The sequence below is a fragment of the Melozone crissalis genome, unplaced genomic scaffold (genome assembly GCF_028551555.1).
Source record: "Melozone crissalis strain CALT ecotype California unplaced genomic scaffold, PUWL_Pcris_2 ptg000005l_1, whole genome shotgun sequence".
NCBI classification, from domain to species: domain Eukaryota; kingdom Metazoa; phylum Chordata; class Aves; order Passeriformes; family Passerellidae; genus Melozone; species Melozone crissalis.
The window spans coordinates 64,166,065-64,191,140 of record NW_026535783.1 but is presented as its reverse complement, the minus strand read 5'-3'; the positions used below and the strand labels follow the sequence as shown (position 1 = coordinate 64,191,140).

Below are 25,076 nucleotides of genomic sequence, written 5' to 3'. Positions count from 1 at the left end.
TATCTAGGCAATTAAGCAAAAGTTAGGTACAGTGTTTTTGACTCATTGTTTTGTAAGATCACTCTTCTTCTGATTCGGGCACATAAATTCCACCTAAAATTAGACAGGGGGATACAAACGCATTTCTGAATCTGATCCTTACCTCTTCCTTTCAGATATGCTTAATAAGCAGAGATGTGCACTTCAACACTGATAAATTAGACACGGCAGACCACACAAGTCCAGGGGACCCCTGGCAATTCACTACTCCTACAGATCAGGAACAAACATGATTTGTACCTGATTTTTACTATAATTTGAACAGTGTAATGGGCACTCACTGCAAGATTAACAAACCTGCTGGAAGGGAGTCCATGCCCAGCCCCTCCCTGCCACACACCCAATCTTGCCCTGTTCAGAGACAGAAGGCGCATGACCTGAGGGCTCTGACAGCCAGCCCACACTGCTAGGGGAGAGACTAATAGGACTTCACAGGACTACCCTGACCAATGCACTTTGGGTCATTACCTGTTTTTTTTCTATTTAAACCTGAGACTGTCTGCCTTCCCATTAACTTGTGCTGATTTATGGGTTTTCAAACTATGTGTCACCTGAAATCCCTGTTCCGCACTGATTGGAAGATCAGAGTTTTATAAAAATAAATACTTGGCAACACTCTCTGACCTTTGTCAGCAGATGATCAGATGGTCCTGAACTCAAGGGCAGAATAAACTAATAGTAATGATTACTAAATATGTTCCTCTATCCAATGCATTGTATAATCTCTTAAAAGCTGTAAGGAAATGTGGGTCTACATACCTTTTTACTGGAGAAGGTGCAATAATTTTGGTAGTTCCTTCATTTTCCCCATTTGTTGTAATCTGGCTCATGTTCTTAGAACCTGGAAAAAAATAAAAAACCCCAAATAGTTGAATCCTGTAGCATAAATATTTGCACACCTACTCAGCATAATCACCTACAGGTCAGCATGAGAGATAAAATGAGACACAAAATATCTGGCACATGCTCATCTTGTTAAAGGTGTGTAAGGATCACACCTTTGTGTCTTAGCCTTATTTCTAGTTGTACCAGGACACATTAACATGAAGCAGATTCATTACTCTTCCACATAAGACAGAGAAGTCTGAAGCAGTTGTTCTCCAAGAGATACTCTGCCACCGTCAACAGAAGGAAATTCCCTGCTCAGTCAGCAATGAGAATAAAGGTGTGAGGAGAAAACAGTTTGATTGCTGCTGGTGCCATGATTTCAGTTTCCATGCCATGCTGTTAATATCAATCTGTAATTTCCCTTCAGTTCACACATTGTGTTTCCACCTAATTGGCAATTTCAGACATTTCTTACAAAATTGTTACCATCTATAGAAACAGATGTCAAGTAGAACAACAAAACAATATCATTATTGATGTAGACCTCCTCTAGACGGGATTCTGAGCATGTTCCTTGAAGATAATTAAACAGATTGAAGATTATAATATGATGTCCTCTGGACAAAATCAACAGCATCACAATGTTGTTAATATAGTAGTAAAAACCCCAAGCCATTTTGACTGGCTAAAACAAAAATGTGATGTCTTAATTTAAGCTGTGAAAAGATTTTGCATGGTAAGTTTTCCCCTCAGCCTCAGAGAAAAGATTTCTTCACAATCTCCTTCAACTTCCTATACCACCCCTTTGGCATATAAAGTCTCTGGACCCTACCCCAATATAAATACTTGCGATTTTCTGATGCCTTTCTTTCTGCTCATCAATTGGTTCTCTTACAGGTTAGATTTGCCAGTCATCAGCAAATACATGACTTTTTCAAACAAGGAATTTATCTCAATACTTCACATATTCTTCTGTGAGGCAGTTTTCAATTAAGTCACAGAAAGTCTTTGTCACTTAATGGAGTAATAAAAACTTGCGCTCCAAAACATACCACAGCTGTGAAACAGCTGCCAGAAAAACAGTCAAGGGTCAGATGATATAGAAGTAATAGACACCTCCAGAAGTGATTGTTTGCTATGTTTGGTAATATCCTTACTATTCTGCAGGCACCCAGTTACCTCTGGGTGTCAGGCCATGGTGGGTTAATCAGGAGTTTTCTGTCCACACCTACAGAAATTGTAATGATTGTCTCCAAGTATGTTCCACCTGGTGTATCTTTTACTGACTACAGTACTGTTCCACCAGCTTATATCTCTGTATGATATAATTATCTAATATAAAAAAGCAGACTCCAAAAATACTGTCCAAACACTAACCCCATTGCAAAACTTAAGTATATTGGTGCTTCTTGTTTGCCAAGGCTACAGGCCTCTCAAAAATACCTTAAGCAGAAATCTTAAGTGGCCAGTTTCCCTGGTTGTTTACATTTGGCTGGAAAAGGTACTTTCAGGATTGAGTGCACTGCACTGAACTTTTCCAATGAAGTGAATGCACACACTTAATTCCCTTTTACAGCTATATTAACGCTGATTTGTCCATTCAATTCAAGCCAACTATTACATTTTTAAAAACTCAAGTGTCCAAAACCATATCAGCCTCGCAAGTTAGTTAGCTTGTCATGCCTGTTTCTTATCAGGTAAAGCCACTTCACTGACATTATCAGGAAGCAGTGTTTGTGTTTAAACCGAGTCATGAGAGCAGCAGATAGTGCAACCAAATGGAAAACATGCAGTAAGAGCTCATGCTCTGCACCCTGGGCTACTGTGAGCCAACAAAAATCAATGGACTTTCATATGTCTACACCAGTACAGCCTACTCTGTGATAAGGGCTGTTTTTCTTAATAGTTGCTAAGCCTGTAGCCTCAAAAGTTTGTTCATCTCACGCCCCATGACTGAAATGCGGAAGCAGTCACACCCATTCTTTTACCAAACATTGGATTTTAAGTAAACTTTAAAGTATAAAGCTCAAAGTGCATAAATTGGGAAACAGTTAAAATCACCTCAAGATCCATTCTCTCAAAAATCTAACCTTCAAATCCAATTTTACAATTCTCTGGGAAAATATTTTTAACTGGGCCAGACCAACACCAATACCTATCACAGCTACCAGTAGGGCAGTGAGAGGCATCTGTGGCAAAATGTGATTGCTTAGGAATATCACAATACAGACCGTACTGTAATTGTAATACTCACACCCAGTTCTCTGCCTGGCTTCTAAACACTTATTTTACACTTGTTTATACAACTACCCCACGTGCAAAGGCAGGGACAAACCAAGTCCTCAGCTACCAAACAACAAGAAACCCTAAGCAACATGTTTTCCACCTCTGAATAAAGTCAGAATCACAGCAACAGGTGTGGTCACATCAATGTTCAGCGCTCAGCCAAAAGAATAATGAACATTTTCACCGTATGTGGTGAACACTGAATATTATCAGTCAGGCCCTAAGACAGTATAACAGAACAACAAGAGATCTTTTTCCATGTTTGAGTTTATTATTTGCAAGTAGAGCAAAATGCAACTGTAATTCTCACTCACATGAAAGGGACAAAACAAGCAAACAAATGAAGTTACTCTTATCTCACTCACAAGACTTGACAGAACAAAACAAAAAAACTCTTTCTTTAAATGAACACCAACTTGAATACCAGCCTAAACATATAGCAAAAAAACCCCTATGTGCTACTGTAAGAACACAGTCTAGATCTAAGATAAAATCATAGCCATTAAAGTTCCCTGATACGATTTTTGCACTAGCCCTAGAACTGAAATATGAAATGTATCAAACAAGTGACAAAACAGAGGTTACTACATTTTAAACCACGGCATTCTCTATTCTAAGAAAATATTCTGCCATGATAAAGCCAAAAGGTCTGCACTGTTCATCCTATTGGGGGAAGAAATCTACAGCAGTGGCTTGTATACACAAGAAATAGTTTCTCTCTGTTGACAGTATCATCTCCTTCAATCTTGATATTAAACCACAAATACTTTTACTGAAAACAGAAATAATATTTTCTATCATTGTCTTGGCTGGCACCTGCTCCAGCTCTTGACCCAGAGTTCACCAAGTGCATGCAGTCCTAAGGACTTCAGGGCACTCTAGTGGACCAATGAGACAAAGAAACATTATTGCTCAACTCTGCTAGAGATAATAACTAACCTCTACCTTCAGGTGACAGAAAAAATATATAAAAAGCACATATTATGTTTATAACACCAGAACATGTACACAAAAAGAAGGAACAAGGAGAAGGGTTTTATTTAGATGTCAGAGGTTAGAGGTTTTAGCACTTCATAGACACTTATCTGATGGAGGCAATGCCGGTATTATATGCTGCAATCATTCATTGAGTTCTAACTGCCCCCAAAGCCACTGCTGTGGCTGTTTCCATCACTGGTGCCAATAGATTAAAAAAATACTAAAAAAATCAAAATGGCTAATTGCAGTGAGTGCAAAAATGAAGCCTTTAACACATTTCACTTTGCAAACTTAAGAAAAGATAAAAAGGGAAAGCAGATGAGGAAAGATGCTGAACTCTGAAAAGGTGAAAGGAAGTTATTTCATACAAGCCATTTGTGAGCTGTTGTTGGATTTGGGGAGATAAATGGAAACCTGACTTTTACCCAAAAAAATTAACTTATAAGACTTCATCTAGCTAGATCCTAATTAAAGGTGTATTTGACTGAAAATACCTTACGATATAATACATGTTAACTGAAATAACCCTGTTTAAAATGTAGGACAAGTAATATTTAGCCTTAATATACTATATTACAAACAGAAAATGAAGAACAAAGGACTAGCCATCAATGATGACCATCTGCATAATGTCACTATGCAAAAGGAGTATTCAATTTAAGAAGAAATGTAATTTAATTTTCTCAAATATTTTAGTCAGGGAAACTTTTACATAACCTGTGAAACTTATTAGAGCACCAGGTAAATTTGCAAGGTTAAAAATAGTCTACAAAATAAAACCTACATTGGGATAATACATTGAAGTAAATGATGGGTAAAATATGCCAAATAGTCTTGATTCATTGTGTGAAATGGATTTCATTACATCTAAGAACAACTTTAGGTAAAAAGAGGCAGATTTATTTAATGCAACAGACTATCATATGTTGCCTGACACAGCAAGGAGAAGCAGCATTAGCCTACATTCTTCTTCTGAATTCCTGTTTAAATGGAGGAAGAGTATTCAGTGTTTATCACTGTGAATAGCAAAGACAAAATTTTTAAAAAAAGGAGAAAATATGTTTATTTATAGGGCAAGATGGCATTTGAAAGACATAGCTCTCTTCCCTCAGCCCATATTTTGAGCTGGAAATTAAACAAATTAGTTTAACATTAATATAATCTAAGTTAATACATTTGTTCCAGTGATGTGACTGCACATTTGGAACACATGGGTAATCAATTAAGCTGAGTTTGAAAAGAAAACGGATGATAGAGATTACACAACTACATGTATGTAAAATGGTGAAAAAGACGTTTTATTTTAAAGTGGGAGAAAGTGTTTAAATGCATCAAAATAGCAAACACATATTGCCCAGAGAATTCTGATTCCAATTACATCAGCAGAAAAGTTTCAGTTTTACTTCATATTTCCAGCCAAAGAGACTGAAAACAAAATGAACAAACACAAACACATGCACAGCCTCGCAGCAACACAGACTGACCTCCTCTGCCTGGGCTAAGGCAAACATTATTTTAAACTAAGAGCTGAATTTTAGCTGACAAACAGCCACACAAATTTCCTGAAACAGAACCAGGGACTAATGAGGTAGGAAATGCTGTTTGGCTTGAACTGCTGCCCTAAGAACAGGACACTCCGGCTGAACAAAAATTTAAGTCATTAGGTTCAAGGGTCATTAGCTACTTGTCCTCTCAGACATCCACTTAAAACTGCACACAATGAAATATATCAGAATCAGACAGCAAAACAATTCTTCTCTTTTTACACAAAATAAAATAAAATAAAATTTTAAAAAATGTTGTAAACTGCCTCTATTTTCCAAGGCTATACTTTTAATTATGTGACATTTCATAGAGCCACCACAGCTAAAAGGCAGAGTTTTGTTTCTGAAAGCACACCAGTTTTGTTTCTAAATCAAAAGACCACATTCGGGATAACCACTGGAGATTTCCAGAGGTATGTATCTGCTCTCTTTTTAAAAATAGGTTCTCAAAATCTATAGTGGCACATTGAACAGCAATAAAAGAGAGATACTATTTACATTTTAAAGCCCAGACAAGTTTTTTCTCAAACAGCAAACACACACACACACACATGCTTTACTCCAGGCACAAGTTTGACTCAAGTGTGTCTGCCTTGTTGTCATAGATGAAGCTAAGCAATACCCCATGTAATCATATGCAGACCTGGAGCTTGACATCTCTATTACCAAATTTCAGGAAGCATTCATTATCTAGGGCATGACTTCTGTGATCCTTAATCCTATCTCCTCTAACACCTGTGAAAACTTCCAGCTTGCCATGACAGCTTCCACACGCAGAACAGATTTCCAGCTCACACATCAAAAGCATGTTAAAATTGCATGGCACTAACTTCTGTTCCACTTAATATCAAAATAAAGGGATACCGTCCTTGAAATGGGAAGAGGGTGCAAAAAGTGGCACCCTGGGTCAAACAGGCGAACAATGGGATACTAACCAAGATCACAGGCACAAAATTTGTTTGCAAGAGACAGGTCTCTAGAGGAAAAAAACATGTTTGCACTGCCTGTTTTCAAACTTCCCTTTCAACCTTTACATTAGACCTATACACATGGGGGCTTTTCCTCTTTAATCCACAGCAACTCTTTTCCTTTATCTGGAAAGCTGGAGGTTTCATATCCTGTTAACCTTAGATATAAGTACTGACTGAAAGCAAAACACAGAATCCATTCCGAGAGAACATCAAGGACACTGCAGCAGTTCTGAGTCACCTCGTGATGACAAAATGAACCAAAAAAAGAAGACATCTGCCCCCAGGTCAGCAGAGACGGACCTACCTGTCTGTTGTGCTCTTTTAGGGTAAGTCTTGCTGCGACTTCTTTCAATGCTCTGGTCAGGCCGTGGAAGCTGCACAGAGGGGTCTCTGGTCATTCGCAAAGATGTTTTTCCACTTCAAAACACAATAAAATCATGAGAAAACACTTGGGAAAGTTATCCAGCAGGATCCTTAGACTGAAAAAAACCATGCTGTTAACTTCTCATCCCACTTCTGGTTCTCCTGTTGAGTGGCACTACCCCGAATTTTGTTTTGAATCAGTCACTGGCAAAATCATCAATAGATTGTGCCAACCACTCCTATATTTGGCATTTCCAAGTGGAGATATGCCACTAAAACAAAATGCTTTTTGTTAGGAATAGCTTAAGGTAGCATGACCTTTTCTAACCTAGAATATTTTAACATACGACTTTCTTAAGTAATATTATTTCTTCCTGAACTTTTTCTGCAAGTTTCCTCCCAGGAAAACATGTTTATTACTGTTTACACATATTTTATATTGTTCAGTTCCAGTCAGTCAGGGGCTACTCCTCTGGCATGTGGAATGACAGCCTAAAAGACTGCAAAACAAACTGCAATAAAGAACTCTCACTAGCACAGCCCCAGATGACAACAAATTGAGTAAAAGTCTTGATTCTTGTTTACAGTAAGGTTTTCCTTCACTGCACCCTTGAAGTAAATTATTAAGTTTAAATAAATTCTTTTATACTCATTTTAATATTCCTCTCAGTGTGACTAAACAGAATATAGTGGTCATGACAAAAATCTAAAATTCATATTCCTCCCCAAAACTCCGTATTTGTTCCTGGAAACTTACTGCACAAGAGAAGTAATTGTCACTATTAATTCCTTAACACCTGAGGTTAGATCATTGTGAAGTAAAATGATTGTACTAGAAAGTACTAAGCAACTATACAGGAATTACTTATGTAGATTTTCTGAATTATGTGAATAGACTCCATGAAATACTGATAATATTTTCATCAGTAGCCCATTATAGATATTCAGCACTGCAAAATTTCAATGTTTTCAAAATTATAAAAGAATTGAAAGACAAAAAAATCTCAAATCCTAATCCTACATCACAGTATTGATGTAAAAATATTTTTTTGTTTATGTAGTTAGTTTATAACATGCTCCCAAGTTAGTCAGAAAACTCATCTGCTCAACTTTTAAGGTTGGCAACCATGACAGTACTGCAAATTCCAGAAGCAAGTGTAACAAACATCTGGGAATCGGACTTTTCATCCCCACTAAGACCTCCAAAGGATCTGATCTTAAGACAAAAAAAATTGCCCTCATGAAAACTGTCTGACACACAATGAGAAGTCTCTAAAGGATTTAACAAAAAAAAAAAAAAAAGGAAGGAAGAAGAAAACAAAAAACATACAAACAAACAAAACAGAACAAACACAATACCACAAGACAAATGAAAATATTACAGTCTCCCCACTTACCCAGTAAAACAATGGGATTATGGTTTCTGCTCTGAGCTAATGATGTGTACAGATACACAACACTGTCACTGCTTTTGATGACACAGTGGGGGACAAAAGACATCTTCTCCTCAGGACCAGTGCCCTGCTCCAATCTGCTGAAGTGATCCAGCAGAAAAACCTCATCTGCAGTACTCTGGCAGGAATCATTGAGCTCCTGCCCATTATCCCATATGGGGCAATGCAGGCCAGGATCCAGTACAAATACAAAAGGCAGGACAATCATTGCCCTGTTGTCCACAGCAAGGAGAATCTGGATCATGATAAACAGTGTGATAACTCAATCTGGATTAGAAAATAGGCAAAATGACAAAGATCTGCCTAACTAATGATTATCAACCTTACTTATTATGATCCACTTATTTCTTGCATGGTAGTGGAAACAGTGGTCCTTATCTGTCCTTAATTTCAAGTTACAGCATCTTTCAAAGCTTAGAGCCTTGAACATGCATCCAATATTGTCACCTGTTCAGAAAAGTCAGAAAAGATAGACACTCATTTTGGTATTCCCCAGCTGTCAGGAAAACCTCTTTAGGACATAAACGTAATTTCAGGACTTATAAGGCGATAATGATTTAGAGAATTGTCAAAGCTGCTCCCACTTTGAATACACTATAGCAAGCTTCCACCCATTCTGGGGATCTGAAGAAGAAACATTTGTCCCAAAATTTTCAAGCTCCCAAAGACAGTCTGTTAAAATGGCCCTGATTCATCTTCAGAACTATTCTGGGTGGTGGTTTTCTTTTACTGGAAGGAAAGAGGAGAAAAGGAGTGAAGAAGGAATGAACTGAAGTTTTAAACAATCAAAAAAAAAATCACCTGTACCGATGTTTATAACCTATGGATCCAAACTTGCTGACTTTTCTTGACAGAGAGTTTGATTCATTCTCTGGCACCCTGTGTAGTTTGAAAAATAAAATAACAGAGTAAGTTGCATAGATAGGTCTGAATTATAGTTTCCTTCCCAAGTCAAGAAAAAACAATACAAATTTGGGCTCAAAAAAATACTATTTTTTCTGCAAGTTCCTCTTCATCCCTACCTCTGGACAGATTCTTACGAGGCTGAGAGTCTCCCAAAGACACCTGTTTGTCCCCCCTATTTTGACTACACATTTCTTTATTTCAGAGTCAAGTGTAAATTGCTGGTGCCAGCAGCCTTTCACCTAATTTTGGGAGAAGGCAAATCCACCCTGACACAGTAGTGAGACTGCAGGAGGGATTCTCAATTCACTCATTTACAGCACTGCTAAAGGCAGCCCAGAGGATTCCATCCACCAGTTCCCAGTTAGGCACCTTAGCACATTTCTCTTGGTGTATTTTGCAACAGTAAACTCAAGTGCTTTGAGATGTGCAGTACTGAGAAGATTTTATACACCTCAGTAAGTAAGCAAAATGTTATGGAAATTCAATGAATTTCTATTAAAATATACATATATATTTCTGTGCATGGTAGAAAATAGTAATGTCTGAATTCCAAAGGTCTCCCTCAAGCCAATGCTGCTACAGAAAAGCTGATGATCAAATACATCCAAATCCATTTGGCAACTTAAATCCTGCCATCTTTCTGATAAAGTCTACTCTACACAACCTGAAGTACTGTTTAGAAAAGAATGGTAACATAAAAGAAACCACCAAACTACCAAATTTTAAAAACATTGTTTCACATCACTATAAGAAAAGGTGTTGGCTTTTAAAAGCATTCTATAACCAAGAGCACAAATGTGTTTCCAGGCAGCAAGCCTTTGTTGCACCACTCTGCAGGTACAACAAGGCTCTCACTCACTGTAGTGGCCCTAAGGGAAACACAACCTAACTTCTGCATCACTCACCTGAAAAATGTATGATGCTCTACACAACATTTCCAGAGATGTTTGCATGTGACCTTGTTACGTGCTTCAAAAAAGAAGGAAGTTTCATTGCACTAAGACAAAACAAAACAAATTAATGTTCTTATGGAGGATCCTGCCATTGGAGTGAATCTCATTTACTGAACACAAGAACCAGCCATTGCATGTCAGTCCATGCAAGAAAAGAAATCAGTACAAAGAAAAGCAGGTTCTATAATTCTGTAGAATTCTTCATTTAAAAGTGTTTTTCTTTTTGAAAAGCAGAGAAAAGAGATTATTGAAACATTCATGTTCCTTTGTTCATACACATCTTCTTCCCTAAAAAAACCACGAGTTTTCCTAATAAAACACAAGTTGGTTTTTTTCCAAAAATTATGTTTCTGATGTTTTCTGAAATGGCAGCTCAGATGTCAATCAAAAATATTCTGGTTAACAGTATAAAAAAAGGCAAGAATAAATGAAAGAAAGAAAGAAAGGAGCTCAGGATCTGTTATAAACAATTATGAAGCAATGACAGAGGAAACACACAAAACAGGCCAAGGTAAACCTGAGGGGAAAAAAATACTGAAGAAGGGAAGAGTTTTCTTTTTTAAAGAAAGCTAACTTCAGAATAATTCAAAATGCTAAGAAAAAGTTGAAAGTCTTAAAACCCAACCTAAAATCTCTTAAGGAACACAACAACAGCCAGAACAAAAGCATATACACAGCTTAAAAGCCAATCTCCGGAAATTGGCAGAGAAAAGAGAAGTGGGATGCATACAAACTATTAAATACTTCCAACAGTAAAGGAGAAGCAACAGACACATCACAGTGCTGGTTTTCAACAAGCTAAACACTCAGATGTGTTCCATCTATTTTTCACTTGGTGAACTCAAGCACCCGGTGTTTCAGCTGTGATTTGCACGAAGAATGAGCAATCCCAGTGATGTCAGTGTGAGAGTTCAGCATGGCATGACACCCTCTGTAACAAAACTGAGTCTCAAACCATTTTAGCAAGGTGTGAGTTACAAAGGAGGTGTGATTCACACCACCTTCAGCAGCTGATTTTGAACAATCTATCTCCCTGCATTACTTAAATTCCCTAGTGTCATGTGTACACAAGTAAAAAGCTCAGGCAAGTTTCTCCCTCTGCTCATTTACTGTTGTTTATTATTATCTGCAAGCACCTTGCAAACTGTGAATTAGTTCTCTATGTTCTCTAGAATTCAAAATTTCACCTATAACAAAAATCCAGTTATATCCCCATTAACAGCTGTCAAGCAGCCTCACAAAATCACAAATTACCTCCTCAAGTAGCTTTTCCTTCACCTTGAAACAAATAACAGCAAAACAACAGAATTTTGCACCTGTGGTTAGAATAATAGAGATCTAATTCCCTGACAAAAAAAAAAAATATTATACATGAGCTTATTTTCTCCCATGCCTTATTTTAGTTAAATGTCTGGCTGGAACAGTGCCATGGAACAGGCAAGAAATGAAAATAATTCTCTGGTCTTCCATCAAAAGCACATTTTACTCTCCATGGCAAGAGAAAATAATACAAGCAGTACAGTAAGACAATGACCACCAAGAATGTTTAAACCTAGCATTCATTTGATACTGCTGTGTATATAATAAAATTACTTTGTAGTACAGAAATAGAAATATATAGGTAAATATATAGGTCCAATAAATATATTCCCAAAGTTCCTCAGGTTTGATAGGGATCATCATCTCTCTGCAGGATTCACAAGTGGTTTAACTTATAGACAAAATAAAGGCTTCCTGAAAAATCTTGAAAATAGTCAAGAAGAAAAATAAATTTATCATGGACTCATCTAGAGTCACAACATTGCTCTTTCTCCTCTGATGGCTAGAAATAAGAGTCTACCCACTGAAAAATCATAATGCATTTTACGTTGTAAAACTTTTAAAGAAAACATATAAAGTGGTGCTTTGCATTTGCTTACTTTGCACATAGCAGAAAAGTAGCTTTGGATTTCATTATTTGATTTAAGTTACAATTTCTATATTAGACTGTCATCTCATATGATTTCATATAAATTCACACAACTGTACTCATCTTCAAAAGGATAATACCAAACTGCATTGTAGTATTGCAAACTCGATGCAATATGATGAATCAGTTTAGCTTCTATTAGGAAATAACTCAATGACTCACTTTTAATATGCAGGATCTTGCTCCTACTTTGTTCACTCCTACTTTTAGGCAAAGAATCCTCTGTTGCACTTAAATGTATTTAATTACATAATCTCAAAGGAAGGAGTTTCTGGTATGTGGGAAGGGAGAAGCAAAGAGAAGACAGGTATGATTTTTTTCTTTAAAGAGACTTTTTAAAATAAGGTGTTTCTGCCATATCTTACTGTTAGACCAATTTGAATGCCACTGGCATTCAACAACAGTGGGAAAAAGTTGGGGGAAAAGTTCTATTCCTTTGGGGGAAAAAAGTTCTATTCATCCATTTTGTCTTCTTTAAGTCACAGTTTTAGAACTTTCCCATACACAGAACAAACAGCAGGAAAAAACATTAAAATCACTAAGTGACAATAAGAGGGACCATATAGTTAAACTGCCATTTCCTAGAAAGATCTGACCAGCAAAGATTACTGATTCCATCACACGAAGGCATTATTTTCCAAGGTAGAAGAAAGTTCACCCTAGCTGGCAAGAAAAATGTTGATGATGCTGAAACACCTAAACTTAGTATTCAGTAATCAGTGGCACTCAGGGAGGGCAAAAAATAGAAGGGCTGGTGGGGGGGAGGTGAGATGAGGATAATAACTCTATAGAAACAATTTACCAAAACTTTCTGGAATTCAGATCTGGAAAATGAAACAATTGCCTAAAAGTCATAGGACAGACCAACAAGCCTTCTGATAACACCCCCAGGCTTATTTATTTATTTATTTGAATTTGAAGAAAAACCATATGTCTGAAAACTATGGCCTCACAACTGATGCTTGGTATAACTCAATAGCACAATTAAATTGTGCTATTGAGAGGAAAAATTGTGCTATATAGAGGAAAAAAAAGCCTAAAACACTCAACCCCATCAAAGGGGAAGCAATTCATAATTCTTTCACCATTTCTCAGCTTATCTGGGAATTATTCCGTAACTTACTGCAACCAAGTCCAGTATGACACTGTTTATAGCACAGCCAGGTTTAGGACTTCCTCCATATTCCTTTTAGGACTATTTAAGGCTTGTAAGAGTAGTGATTACCCTGACAATTTATAGATGCCTATATAAAAAGTAATCAGTACTGAGAACATCAATACCTTTCTGGATTAACATTTCTCCCCCAAGAGAATGAAATTATTTATATTAGTAAAGCAAAGATGGCCTTTCCTGTTAAGACCATGACCTTTTGTTCCAAATAAAAGACAACATTTTTAGCATTTTGAACATAGCAATTTCCTACAGATGGTTAGTGTTAGCTGGGTGTTTTGCTTATTATTCTCATATATCTGAACTAAAAGAAACAAAGACCTATTGTAATTTTACTAATTATTTATAGGAAATGACACTTCCAAAGTAATTCAGTGCTCTTTGGTGCAACACAAGCTTCTCCTGGCTACTCATCCTGCTGCTTTCAGAGTGCCCAGTGTACTAAAGGTGAGGCACTGTAAATCATGAACTCCTTCCAGAGCAGTCCTGGCTTCTGCATTCTCTGGCGATCTCTCCTTTGAGCCATCTTGGTGTCTGTCTGTTCTTTCAGGAAGCCCATTTTGCTGATCAAACAAGTAGAGAAACCACTTATTTTTGTATGGTTATTTTCAATCCCATCTGTGACTTGCAGGAGCAAGGGAGGGGCAGGAGGATGGGATCAGAGGCTGCAAAAGGACCCTTGCAGCAATAACCAAGCTGTAGGACTGCCTCCTCCTAACCCTGACGAGGCACACGCCCTTTGTCAAAAAATGTGAGGACGAACATTTAGATATCTAATGATTAGATATATTTCTTCTTTTAGGTGCTTTGAAAACTTGTTCTGCAGTCTCCAAAACATGCTACAGCTCATACTGCTAGTACCTCACCACCGTTTTTAACCAGAGGAGGAGAGAGAGACTAGCACAGTGGATGCAGATAGCTTGTCTACACTACAAACTTATACACAGATGGACAATGAAGCTCTTCCCTGGTTTATGCTGGCTCCCAGACCAGCCAGAAGACTGATCTGGCAGGGCCTCTAAGACCTCCACTAGAGAGCTGGGAGTTGGAACAGTGCTGCACCCTAATACCCACACCTCTCAGGTGGAAGATTAAAAGCGTGTTACAAAACCCTTCAAAGGAGACAGGTCAGAGGGGTCATTGCTCTGTCTAAGCACAGAACACCTCTGGAACTAGTACAAAAGTTCAGGAGTGCTTGGCAAACAGCTTCCTGCTTGCTTTGCCTCGCCAGCCTGATTACACAGCTTTCAGGCTCAGAGATGCTTTGTGCCCAGCTAGCTCAGCTCCTAGGCAGGGCAAGCTCAGCTCCACCTGGAAGAGAAGCCACGCACTTAAAATGACAGCTCTTCTCTCTGAGGGCCAGAATATCCCTTGTTCTTGGAGCTCATGGATTACTCCCAGGATAAGAGGCCATTGTCAACAGATTTACACCCATTGCAGGGAGAACTGAACCTGCCCACAGAGCAAAAATTATTCGAGAACCACCAATGCAGAGCAGGCTTTAGCTACCTTAATTTACAGGACATTTATGGGCTCCCAGCAATACAGGCTCAGAAAATGAAGAAGAAAATCCCAAAACCACATTAGGAGCCCTGCCAGCGCACACACCACTCCTCCCAGTCACAGTGAGCACAGGGAGGGCTAATGCTACACAAGGAGGGATCTTGCCCTGTTACAGGACACACTGCACATGTAACAGAATTATTAACACTGAAGCTACTGCTTCAGAACATAATTCTTTGCCAGAATAATTATTCTTAGGCACATACTTGGCTACCATCAGCTCTAAATTCCAATGGGAAGCATTCTGGTTTTATATATAGACATATGCCGACAAATCACAGCTTATGTAACAAACAATGTACTATTACTGGTTATACACGGTCAGTCTTTAGAAAAATGGTACCAAGTTGGCAATTCAAATTGAAAAAACTGTGCCAGTTGCATGTCAACATTGGAACAAACATCTTAGCTTTACAGTAATTACAGCAATTCAAAAACACTAAGGAAGAATTAGAGAAAAAGAAAGCTGACAGTGTCACTTTAGTGTCAGTGAATTCAATTTTATGCAATCTTACAGTCCTTCTATGATGGCTCAGAAGGCAATTAAGAAAAGACAGGAAAACCCCCAAGCAACCAAAACAAGCCCAAACTGTTTAATATGATATATTAATATCACTGAGCTTCTTCACCTCCACCCTTTTATTATCACTCTGAGTTAAGTGGGTGCAAATGCAAATGATGCAAAAGTCATTTGCAACTCCTAAACCATAAGAAAATTCCAGACTATTTTTGTCTGGAAACTACACATACAATAAATTTGACTTAAGAGTGAGAGTAACATATCTTCAAATCCTGTTCAATCTTCCCAAGAAGCTGCAGGAACTATAAATCAAATTAGAAGTTCCTGGCTGGAATTTGTAACTCAAGACAGAATACAGAATTTGATAGGAAAAGAAGGGGTACAGCTGAACCACCTTATTAACATAATTATTTTTCAGACTAATGACACTTATGAGAAGCAGATTAAAAAGATAAAACATATTTACAGTGTTTTCTGGACTATTTAAGATAAAAAAAAAATATTGTCTTTATACAAGTTTCAGCCACACAAAAAGGGGAGGATTATGTACTTTGGACTTGCATCAGTGGTTGGTATTGTTCCTAAAGAGTGATTACCAATTTCACCTCTTGAATTCATCTAAATATGGAAGACTGCAGAGGAACACACAAAAATGTGGAAATAATCTTTAACTGCACAGATTGAGAGCTTGTTTTGACTCAAAAGTACCCAAATTTCAAGATCTCTTGAAATAAAAATTTCAGAATTCAAAAAGGCCTTTCTCTTACAGGAAAAATTATGAAAGCAAGTGTTTTGCTCATTGAATTCTTTCTGTTTTGTGAAACAGGAAGAGTAAGAACAGAAGTTTTGCATAAATCCTGCTAAAGAGTGAAATCATTCATGTGCATGTTCAGACATAGAGCGACTGAAGTAAAAGGCTCAGTTACACCAAACAGCACTGGGGTGCAGGGAACAGCACAGAAGTACTTGGTACCTACAGGCAAAAAACCTCCTCATCTCTCATTCCTGCCTATTATCACATTTACATTCCCAGCCTACACAGTCTATCACAGCATGTTTTTCTCTGTTTCCTTCCATGTCCCTAGTTGACAGAGAAATCTAGGAAGAAGGCTGTGCTCCTCACATGGGGAATCACAGGAGGTATGCTGGGCACCCTTTATGCTACTCACTTCCACACAGAGCATCCATTGTGACCAAGCTCTGTTTTGCTGGTGGAGAGGGGAGGGCTTTGGCAGCCACCTATGTTTCTGGATTGTTTCCAGTAAGGTTGCTCCACTAGAAGACATGCTGCCAGGAACTGTGCACAGGCTTTAGATGAATTTCTTAGTTTTCTAAGAAATAAACTTCTTTAATCTTCAAAAATTCTTGGCCATTTTATGTCATGTTCAGGGAATGTGAACATGTGAAGCCCTTGCAGGGGAAGGGTTCCTCATTTCATGCTGATGATTAGAGGTGCCAGGGAGGACCTAACGCCTTTATAGCTCAGAATTCACAGCATGGATTCATGCAGGGGTACAATTAAACACTGAGTCAATTATTAACACCACTGAAAAAGAGCTTCAGTCTCACATGTCCATGGATGGCCAAATATGAAAGGCAATATTTTGTTTATAAGGGGGCAACAGCAATTACCTAAGGGAGAAAACATATAATACAAGCAAAATAGTGAAAGATAGAACCAAAGTACTGATGGTCATGCTTGTACACAACAGCAACAGGTGTGCAGGAAAAAAAATATGAGGCAGCTAAATATACGGGATTATTCTCATGGAAGAGATATGAAAAAGTACAAGAGGTTACACTACAAAACAGAAAAGTCAAAGCAGCTTACTTTATTGTAAGACACTAAGCAATAGCATGTTCTGCTCAGTAAGCATCAAGTTTATGAAACGTGAAGCAATGTAAACAAGAAAATGAGCAGCCATAGGTTTGGCTGACACAGACAACAGCGGGGTTTAGGTAGTCTGAAGGCGTGGACTTGTACACTTAGACTGTCATCTGTCAAGAAGATCAGATGTCCATTTCCACCCATCTAGTCAGAAATACACAGACTCTTCTGGCATGGTTGAAAAAATGTCACACCAATCCCAGCAAGCAACAACAAAGAAGTTACCACAAGCAACTCCATCCAGGGGGAGAGCCTTGCTGGTACTAAAGGCACCTACAGCTTCCTCTTCATGAGCAGTGAAAGGTGACAGTCAGTGTGAATAAGGGGAGCTGGTGTGTGTGGAAACATGAATAAAACCCACCCTGCAGAGAGTTTTTACAACTTATGGAAAAGAAATACACTCAGTTCACCCAGAAATTATCTGCTCTGTTACACAGTATTAGCTCCTTCACTTTATGCCATAAAGTTCAACTTAAAGGCACTGGAAAACTTCCATTATTTTTACTTCTCCTGAATCTCTTCTGGAGCTCTCTACAACTAACTGGAACAGACATTCCAGACTTAGTATACCACATCTGATACAAGGAAAATATTAATTCCCTGGGCTGTAAAATTACATTACAGGAGGCACGATGGAGTGAAAATGGCGTATTTACTCTCCTGTACTATACTCATGTGTCCCAAGGGAGGACAAAGTGATAGCATTTATTTAAAAAAGACCACAAGAGGAATAAAATAAATTAGTGAATCAGATTTTTTTTGAGTATTGGAACATACATGAATACACTGATGAGCTTTTCCTCCTCTGTGTAGAACAGCATAAATTCTTATGACAACTTTAATCCAGAGACTGAAATTACTGCCTGCTTATTCCAATATATAATTTTGTTCAAAGTACCCCCAGACTGGTAAAAAAAGGGAAAAAGAAGATTTGTCTAAGCCATTTTGGTCCTTCCTGAACTTGTTAGGATATGAAGTGCTGTAGAAATACTTCAGATTAGTATTAGTTGCAAAGGCAAATTTAGTGAAGGTACACACCCCTGTACTTACTGTTCTACCCAACAATTCCTAGAAATACCTGTCAAGGCTTGAAAGTACCAAGTTCTGTCAAAATGTTTGCCTTATCACAATGGTAAGAGTTCACCAGCCGTCAATATTCACAGCCTCAACTTTTCCAAAACCTTCCAGGTTTTCTACTCAGTTTGCTAAGCCTTTGCAATTCCATATGGTTAAAAGAAAACTGTGGAAATGTGGCATCAAAGAGAAGCTATAGCTTCATTCACTTCCAAGCAATTCACTCCGAGTCAAACTCAGACTTGTTTGTACATGAACTATCACTCACCCTTTACATGAAACATGGTGAAAATTTTTCCCAACCTTCCCCCAGCCTTTAAATAACTCTCCTCTTTCAACAAACACACCTTCAGAAATAAAATTCCCATAGATTGCCACACCAAATATAAACAAGTCACTTGGGAGTAGCAAAAGAGAGATTTGCCAAGACATCTGCAGAGACACCAGAAATCCTGTCCACAACAGGAGCAAGACAAATGCCCTCATGGAAAGACCATGGATGAGACTGACAACCATTACAAGGATGAACAAAAATGCTTAGATAAAAAGTAAAGGGGATTTTTGCCAGCAGGTTAATATAATTTAAAACTATTAACTACAGTCCTTATGAAACTATAAACTTTCATGTTCCAAAAAGACATACAAAGTATTTCCAAAAAATATTTCAGCTAACTAAATTTTTAACTAAACCAGACAGCAAAAATCACAAACTGACTGCAACTATGTTTTTTTTGCATGTCATTATCTTTACCTACATTCTCAACAGTCTCCTCCTTTCCCTATTCCACATGCCTTGTAGGAGATAATTTTTTTCCTTTTTTTTTTCTTTTTTACTTACTGCATCTTAAAACCTCCTCTCTTCCTATCAACCTGCTGTCCTTGCCCCACTGGAACCAACATTGCTTTCTCTCAAATGGTCTACGTGCAAAGTGATGTTAAACTCTGACAAATGGGTTTCAATCTATACAACGTGGCTCCATGTTTTGTGCCTGAGAGCTTTGTGAGGTTCCCTTCACCTACATTTGGTTTCCTACAGTAAATTTCAATAAAACCAATTAGACTTCAACAGACACACTAAATTTCCACCTTCATTAGACCTAAAATTATTTTTTTTATCTTTTCAGGCTTAAATGAAAACTTACATCTTTTCCCAGGACTCGAAGTTCAAACTGTGTTTCCTTGAAGTGAACTTTCGTAATTCTAGGCCTGTAATATTGAAAAAAAAAGACAGACCAAACTTCATGACCTTTTAATTTCATGTGTAGTAAGATATAAAGTTGTATACATTTGCATACAAAGACAAAAAAAATTCACAGAAGATTTATTTTTTAGGTATGCCCTAGATGTCAGCAGACAATTAGTGATATGTAAACATTTCAGCATGAGTATGGTAAAGGTGATCTATCACCTGGAGTATCAAAAAAATCTGCATCATCCAAAGAAATATTAATAATTCTATGTATAATTTCTTGATACTGCTATGATTAAAATTTTAAATAGATATGACAAATCGTAGGCATCCATACAACATTGTTATTGTTTTAGTGCAGACTGCACATTTGAATAGTACATACCAGAAATACTTTCCTACTTGTTTTTTATTCTTGTAGACAACAACTCCTATGGGTGTTAATCCTAAAAAGTATTCAGATTTATTTTCACCCTAGAAAATAAAAATCTATGTCATTCATACAGTTACAAGTAGAATCACAGTATCAGTGAGATCCAGTGAGAAATTCATCCTGGTGACTTGAATATACTGTTTCACTCTGTACAAATGGAAAAATAGTACTTGATCTAGTTATGAAAGCTTCTATATGAAAATTTGTAGATCTGGGGGGAAAGAGGCAAGAAAGAATGGCAGTGAGAGAAAAAGAAAGGGAATTTCACACCATGGTGAAAAACAAAAATACCTTTTTTTCTGTTTTCTTACTGAATTAATTTTTGCTATTTGGCAAATGGCCAAAACTCAGAAACTGAACTCCTTATTCAGGCATGAATGCAATAGATATCCCACCTTTCAGCTGAAAGTAAATAGCGATATTCTGACCTATAATACAACCACACAGCTGCCTTCTCCCTCCTAAAATAGTGTCAGCTGCTGCTGCCTCCAAGTGAAGTAGCTCCTTTGGGAGAGTCAAGCTTCTTTTTTCTTGTTCAGAAAGGAGCAATGGTATGCAGGGAACAGCCACATGCATCAACTCCTCTGAAGGAAACCATTCCTGAAGTCAGGACACAAATCTCAAGCTGCACTGGGTGAGAACAGGGTGAAAGCCCTGCTGCTGAGTGGCAGAAGGTCCCCACCTCCCCAGTTCGCAGTCAATAACCAAAACCAGAAGCAGGTTACAGCTGAAAGAGTGCAAACCCTAGTGCATGAGGTTAAAAGAAAGTCAGCTGGAAAAGCTCATTCACCTGCCTACTTGAGGCAATGAGGAAAAGCCCTGCAAGTCTAAACCAGCGGAGCATGAGCAGCAGAATTATCAACTGTGAGAGGCACTGACTTGAGACACTGAAAAAGTGTCCTGTGTGATTACAGGGCTGGCAAAGGTCAAGCACACCTGGCAAGCTCTGCCTGTGCTCCTCAGTGAATTAACTGCTAAAGGCAACTTTATTTTTAATGTGACCAAGGAGGAAAACAACTGCATCTCATCGTGTGTGCAGTTTCAGTCTCAAACGAGGGCTTCTGCTGCTGATGCAATTTAAGTAGGCACAATGATGTTCACAGGTTACCCAGGCAGGGATTTCATTGCACAATAAAAGCAAGTTATGAGGCAAAAAAAATTCCAGGCTGTACTAATTTAACATGATTTTGTTGGATCATGTTGGATCTTGTTCCAGTAACTCCCCATTTTTCCATTGGTGGGAGGGGAACAAAGCCTGGGATATGAATATAATTAAGCCATAGGTTGCATTAAAAGGTACTTTATATTGCATGCCACACATTTTTCAGAGGAAACACATATTTAATCTTCAGGTACTATCTTGATTTCTTTATTTTCTTTCAAATAATTTTACAAAGTACTGATATCTAACTCAGAGAACTATCTATACTACAACTCCCCATTTGAACTCCTGATTTTCTTTTATTCAAAAAAATGCCTGCCACAAGCAGAATAATTCAAACAAGATAGAATGATGTTTTCACCAGGAGCACATACCCTCCAGGTAATCACTTGGATCCAGTCCCAGCATTCATGCTGACAGACAAAAGAAATGGAGGGGTTTTCTGAGGCAATACAGACAACTTGCAATGCTGCATGATACAACATGGGAAAAAATGGAAACATACTCTGGATCTTTAGCAAAACCTTGACAACAAATATTTTAAAAAGCCAGATATGCTACTGCTACTCCACCCTAATTTTTGCCATGGTATTGAAAAGGTTTCAGGACACATTTGCTCTTTTTTAAACTAAAATAATGTGCAAATTCTTCTGTCAAAAACAAAGGTGATAACCCTCACTCATGTCTCCTGACACTTGCACAAATTACTTCTTTTCTGTCTGAATTGTTTTTATCCAGAATATAACTCATTGGGTTTTAGAGGCGTAACACAATCACACCATTTGATCTGAAAATCATTAGGCTTATATGAATAACTGAATCCTCTCAGTCTGTAAATACATGTTCCTTTGCATTTCTTGAGTAGTGTTGCCTTTTCAGTTATCCTGTGGCAACAAAACTACATAAGTACTGTTTCAAACATTAGTGCAGTAACCATTTTTCACAGTTAATACTTACATAAACAGGATGGAGATCCACCCCATACATTTCCAGAGATTTGGCCACACCTAAGTAGTTCACTTCTGCCTCAGCAGGAACTTGACCCCTGTAAACACAATTATTTTTAAGAATCTTGTAATTCCAATCAACATATCAAAATAGATCATATTAATAAATATAGTTTTCTATATGCAGGCCTTCTTAGCAGTTTTTTAGACTCTCATGGTCTTTTCAACTCTGAACTTCTTATTCCAGATAAGACTAGATCTCTAGAGGTCTCCTAGCACAGACATATATGCTATCATATATATAATGTTTACCTAATGCACTGCCTTTTGCCTTTTCATTGCTGCCACAAACACACTTCACACATTTCATTTTCAGGCTTCAAAAAGCAAATAACTTTTTTTCCCCAATAATTACATTATTATTAATAAAGCAGGAATAGAACGACTGGTTGGGGTACTATTCCCCATGGAAGTGTTGAAGCTCATGAAAGCAAGGTGGATAACTTCAGAGAAATTATTACATTCTCCATAAAATCTTGCCTACAGTAAGTCACACCAGCTGGTAGCACGTAGGTCTGCTGTGTTGAAAACAAGATTTTGAGTCTGTCTCATGAGATTAGCTATTTCAAAGATCCTGCCTGCCTTCCTAGCTACAGATATCAATCCATCAGTTTAAAAGTACCACTGGCAGGAAACAACTGGGAAAACTGGTAAGGGGAGTATCCTGGCTGGTAGGAACATATTTGACATTACTGAAAAACAACTTATTTTCAAAAAGACCAAAACAACTAAAAAAATTTAAAGCATTATCCTCAGAATTTAATTTGCTCTTTGCTTAGTATCTGTCACTGATACAAGAACAAGATTCTCTTTTGTAAGCCTGAAAGAGCTGAAGTCATGTTTTTGTTTTCACTTCTTTTTAATACTTATCTGAAAGCAACTGGACTGTTTTGGGAAAGTACAGTACATCTTGCAAAAATATCAGCTCAAAAAGATGCATGTCCTGCTTAATCCTGTTGGTTTTCTTGGGAAATACTTCACTGGATGCGCTACCTTTCAAATTCAAGGTGTGAAGTAGAGCATTCTACATTCAACATTTTGACCAAAGATCTGGAAAATCCTGCAATAGGCACATTCCTGCTTCTTGTGTCACCATTCTCTCTAGCCTAGAAGCTGCCATCCAGTTTTTCCCAACTTTGTGTTATGGCTGACAAAGAAAAAAGGACTTCCAAGGTCAAAGACATGAAGCAGCAGTGCTAGCATTAATGCAATACATATTTAAAGGTATTCAAAGGCATTAAAAATGACTTCTTTGTATCTGGGAGATGGACTGCTTCAGCTCATCTTATCCATGTAGCAGCACTGTCCCTTTTCCAGGTGCTCTTCTCTCCAAGGACGCCTGGAAAAGCAGCAGGCCTGAAGCTTGTAAGAGAAATCCCTTTCTTCAAATCCCAGTAGATGTGTCATTCATTATCTGTATTCAGAACATGCAGAACACTGGATATTCAGCACATCAGTAATATCACATCTTTTACACACTTTTGCTGTAAAAATTTACTCTGCAGCCTGATTTTTAAATTTGAAGTCTTGCAAGTATATGTCAGGAATGTAAGCAAAATGGTCACAGGGGCTGCATTGTCTCACTGAATTTGCAAATAGGCTAAATACCAGTCCTGAGCAAAATGGATTATTCCATTACTGAATTAGTGCTAGAATACAATTCCAATTTAAACCCTGCTGTTAGTCTTTCCTTACTGACCAGGCTTAGAAAAATGCTGATGCACTTACTCCTTTATTCTTACCTGCCTCTGAAAGGACCAAAATCTCAAATGTCAAATAAATTTTTTGAGTGTGTTTTTATAAATACTTTCAGAGTAATATATCATGTTTTAGAAACCGAATTTGCAAAAATATTGAAGGAAGCAAAGATGTGAGCTGGAGCTTCTGAAGGAAGTAGATGGAAACCAAAGGTAGAAGTCCTCCCAAAAGCAGATGGAGAAGCCAGAACACAAAGGGATGAAGAACTGTCAGGGACTGAAATAACTCCCATTACTAGAAAGAGTGTTTCATTTTTATCATGAGTGAAAACACAAACTCTCCTCAGCACCACACATCCCAAAACTAAAGCAGTCTTTGCCAGTGGGAATGACAGAGCTGGCAAAGTGACAGCCATACAGCTGACACGCATGCACTCGTTTGGATGGACAAAGGGCACCTGAGTGCCATTTGAGGCCCTAAGCAACAGTGAAAGCAGCTCTTAAAGCTAAATATCAGGGGCATTTTTGCTTTGCTTGTGCCCCACTGGCAGCGTGAAGTGTTGATTCAATACACAGCAGCAGCTGACTTGCCAAGCACCAGTCAGAGACAAATCTCCCACAGCCTGAAATGGGCACTGTCAGCAGCACAACACCAGCTCTCCTGTCTGCACTGAGGGATTCTGTCTCTCCTCCAGCACCAAGTGTTTCCTCCCTCACAAGTGAGCCCCAAAGGCACTGCTTGATCCTCCAGACGTGCCTGACAACATCAGGTCGCCTCACACTGCTCTCCGACCTTGGAGTTGTCATGTTGGTTTATAGATGAGACTACAGTCACAGTAGGCAGGCTGCAGTCAGAAACGCCCTCCACTTTCTTCCCTCACCTTTCTCAAAAAATCGCATCCTTACCGAATCTCCAAATGGCTATTGTGCTGTGTAAAAAAACCAAAACCTGAGAGGAAACATGTAACCAAAACCAGTTTTTCTTGACATAACCAGGAGAAGGAAGGTATATGCAGTGCTATAGCTGTTTTGAAAAACAAAACAAAACAAAAAACCCCAACAAAACAAAAACAAAAAACCA

At 38.0% G+C, this 25,076-nt stretch overlaps 1 protein-coding gene across 2 annotated transcripts in view; it reads right to left on the bottom strand.

Moving 5' to 3' along the window:
* Positions 1 to 25,076, bottom strand: part of EPB41L4A (erythrocyte membrane protein band 4.1 like 4A) — a 117,644-nt gene that overhangs the window by 31,044 nt on the left and 61,524 nt on the right. For both annotated transcript variants that reach the window (XM_054287409.1, XM_054287418.1), the window contains exons 7-13: positions 22,249 to 22,336; positions 20,082 to 20,170; positions 19,650 to 19,713; positions 10,275 to 10,366; positions 9,265 to 9,342; positions 6,951 to 7,063; positions 799 to 880 (exon numbers count right to left, since the gene is read on the bottom strand). In XM_054287409.1, the coding sequence (XP_054143384.1) occupies positions 799 to 880; positions 6,951 to 7,063; positions 9,265 to 9,342; positions 10,275 to 10,366; positions 19,650 to 19,713; positions 20,082 to 20,170; positions 22,249 to 22,336 (606 nt within the window). The remainder of the gene's footprint in view (positions 1 to 798; positions 881 to 6,950; positions 7,064 to 9,264; positions 9,343 to 10,274; positions 10,367 to 19,649; positions 19,714 to 20,081; positions 20,171 to 22,248; positions 22,337 to 25,076) is intronic.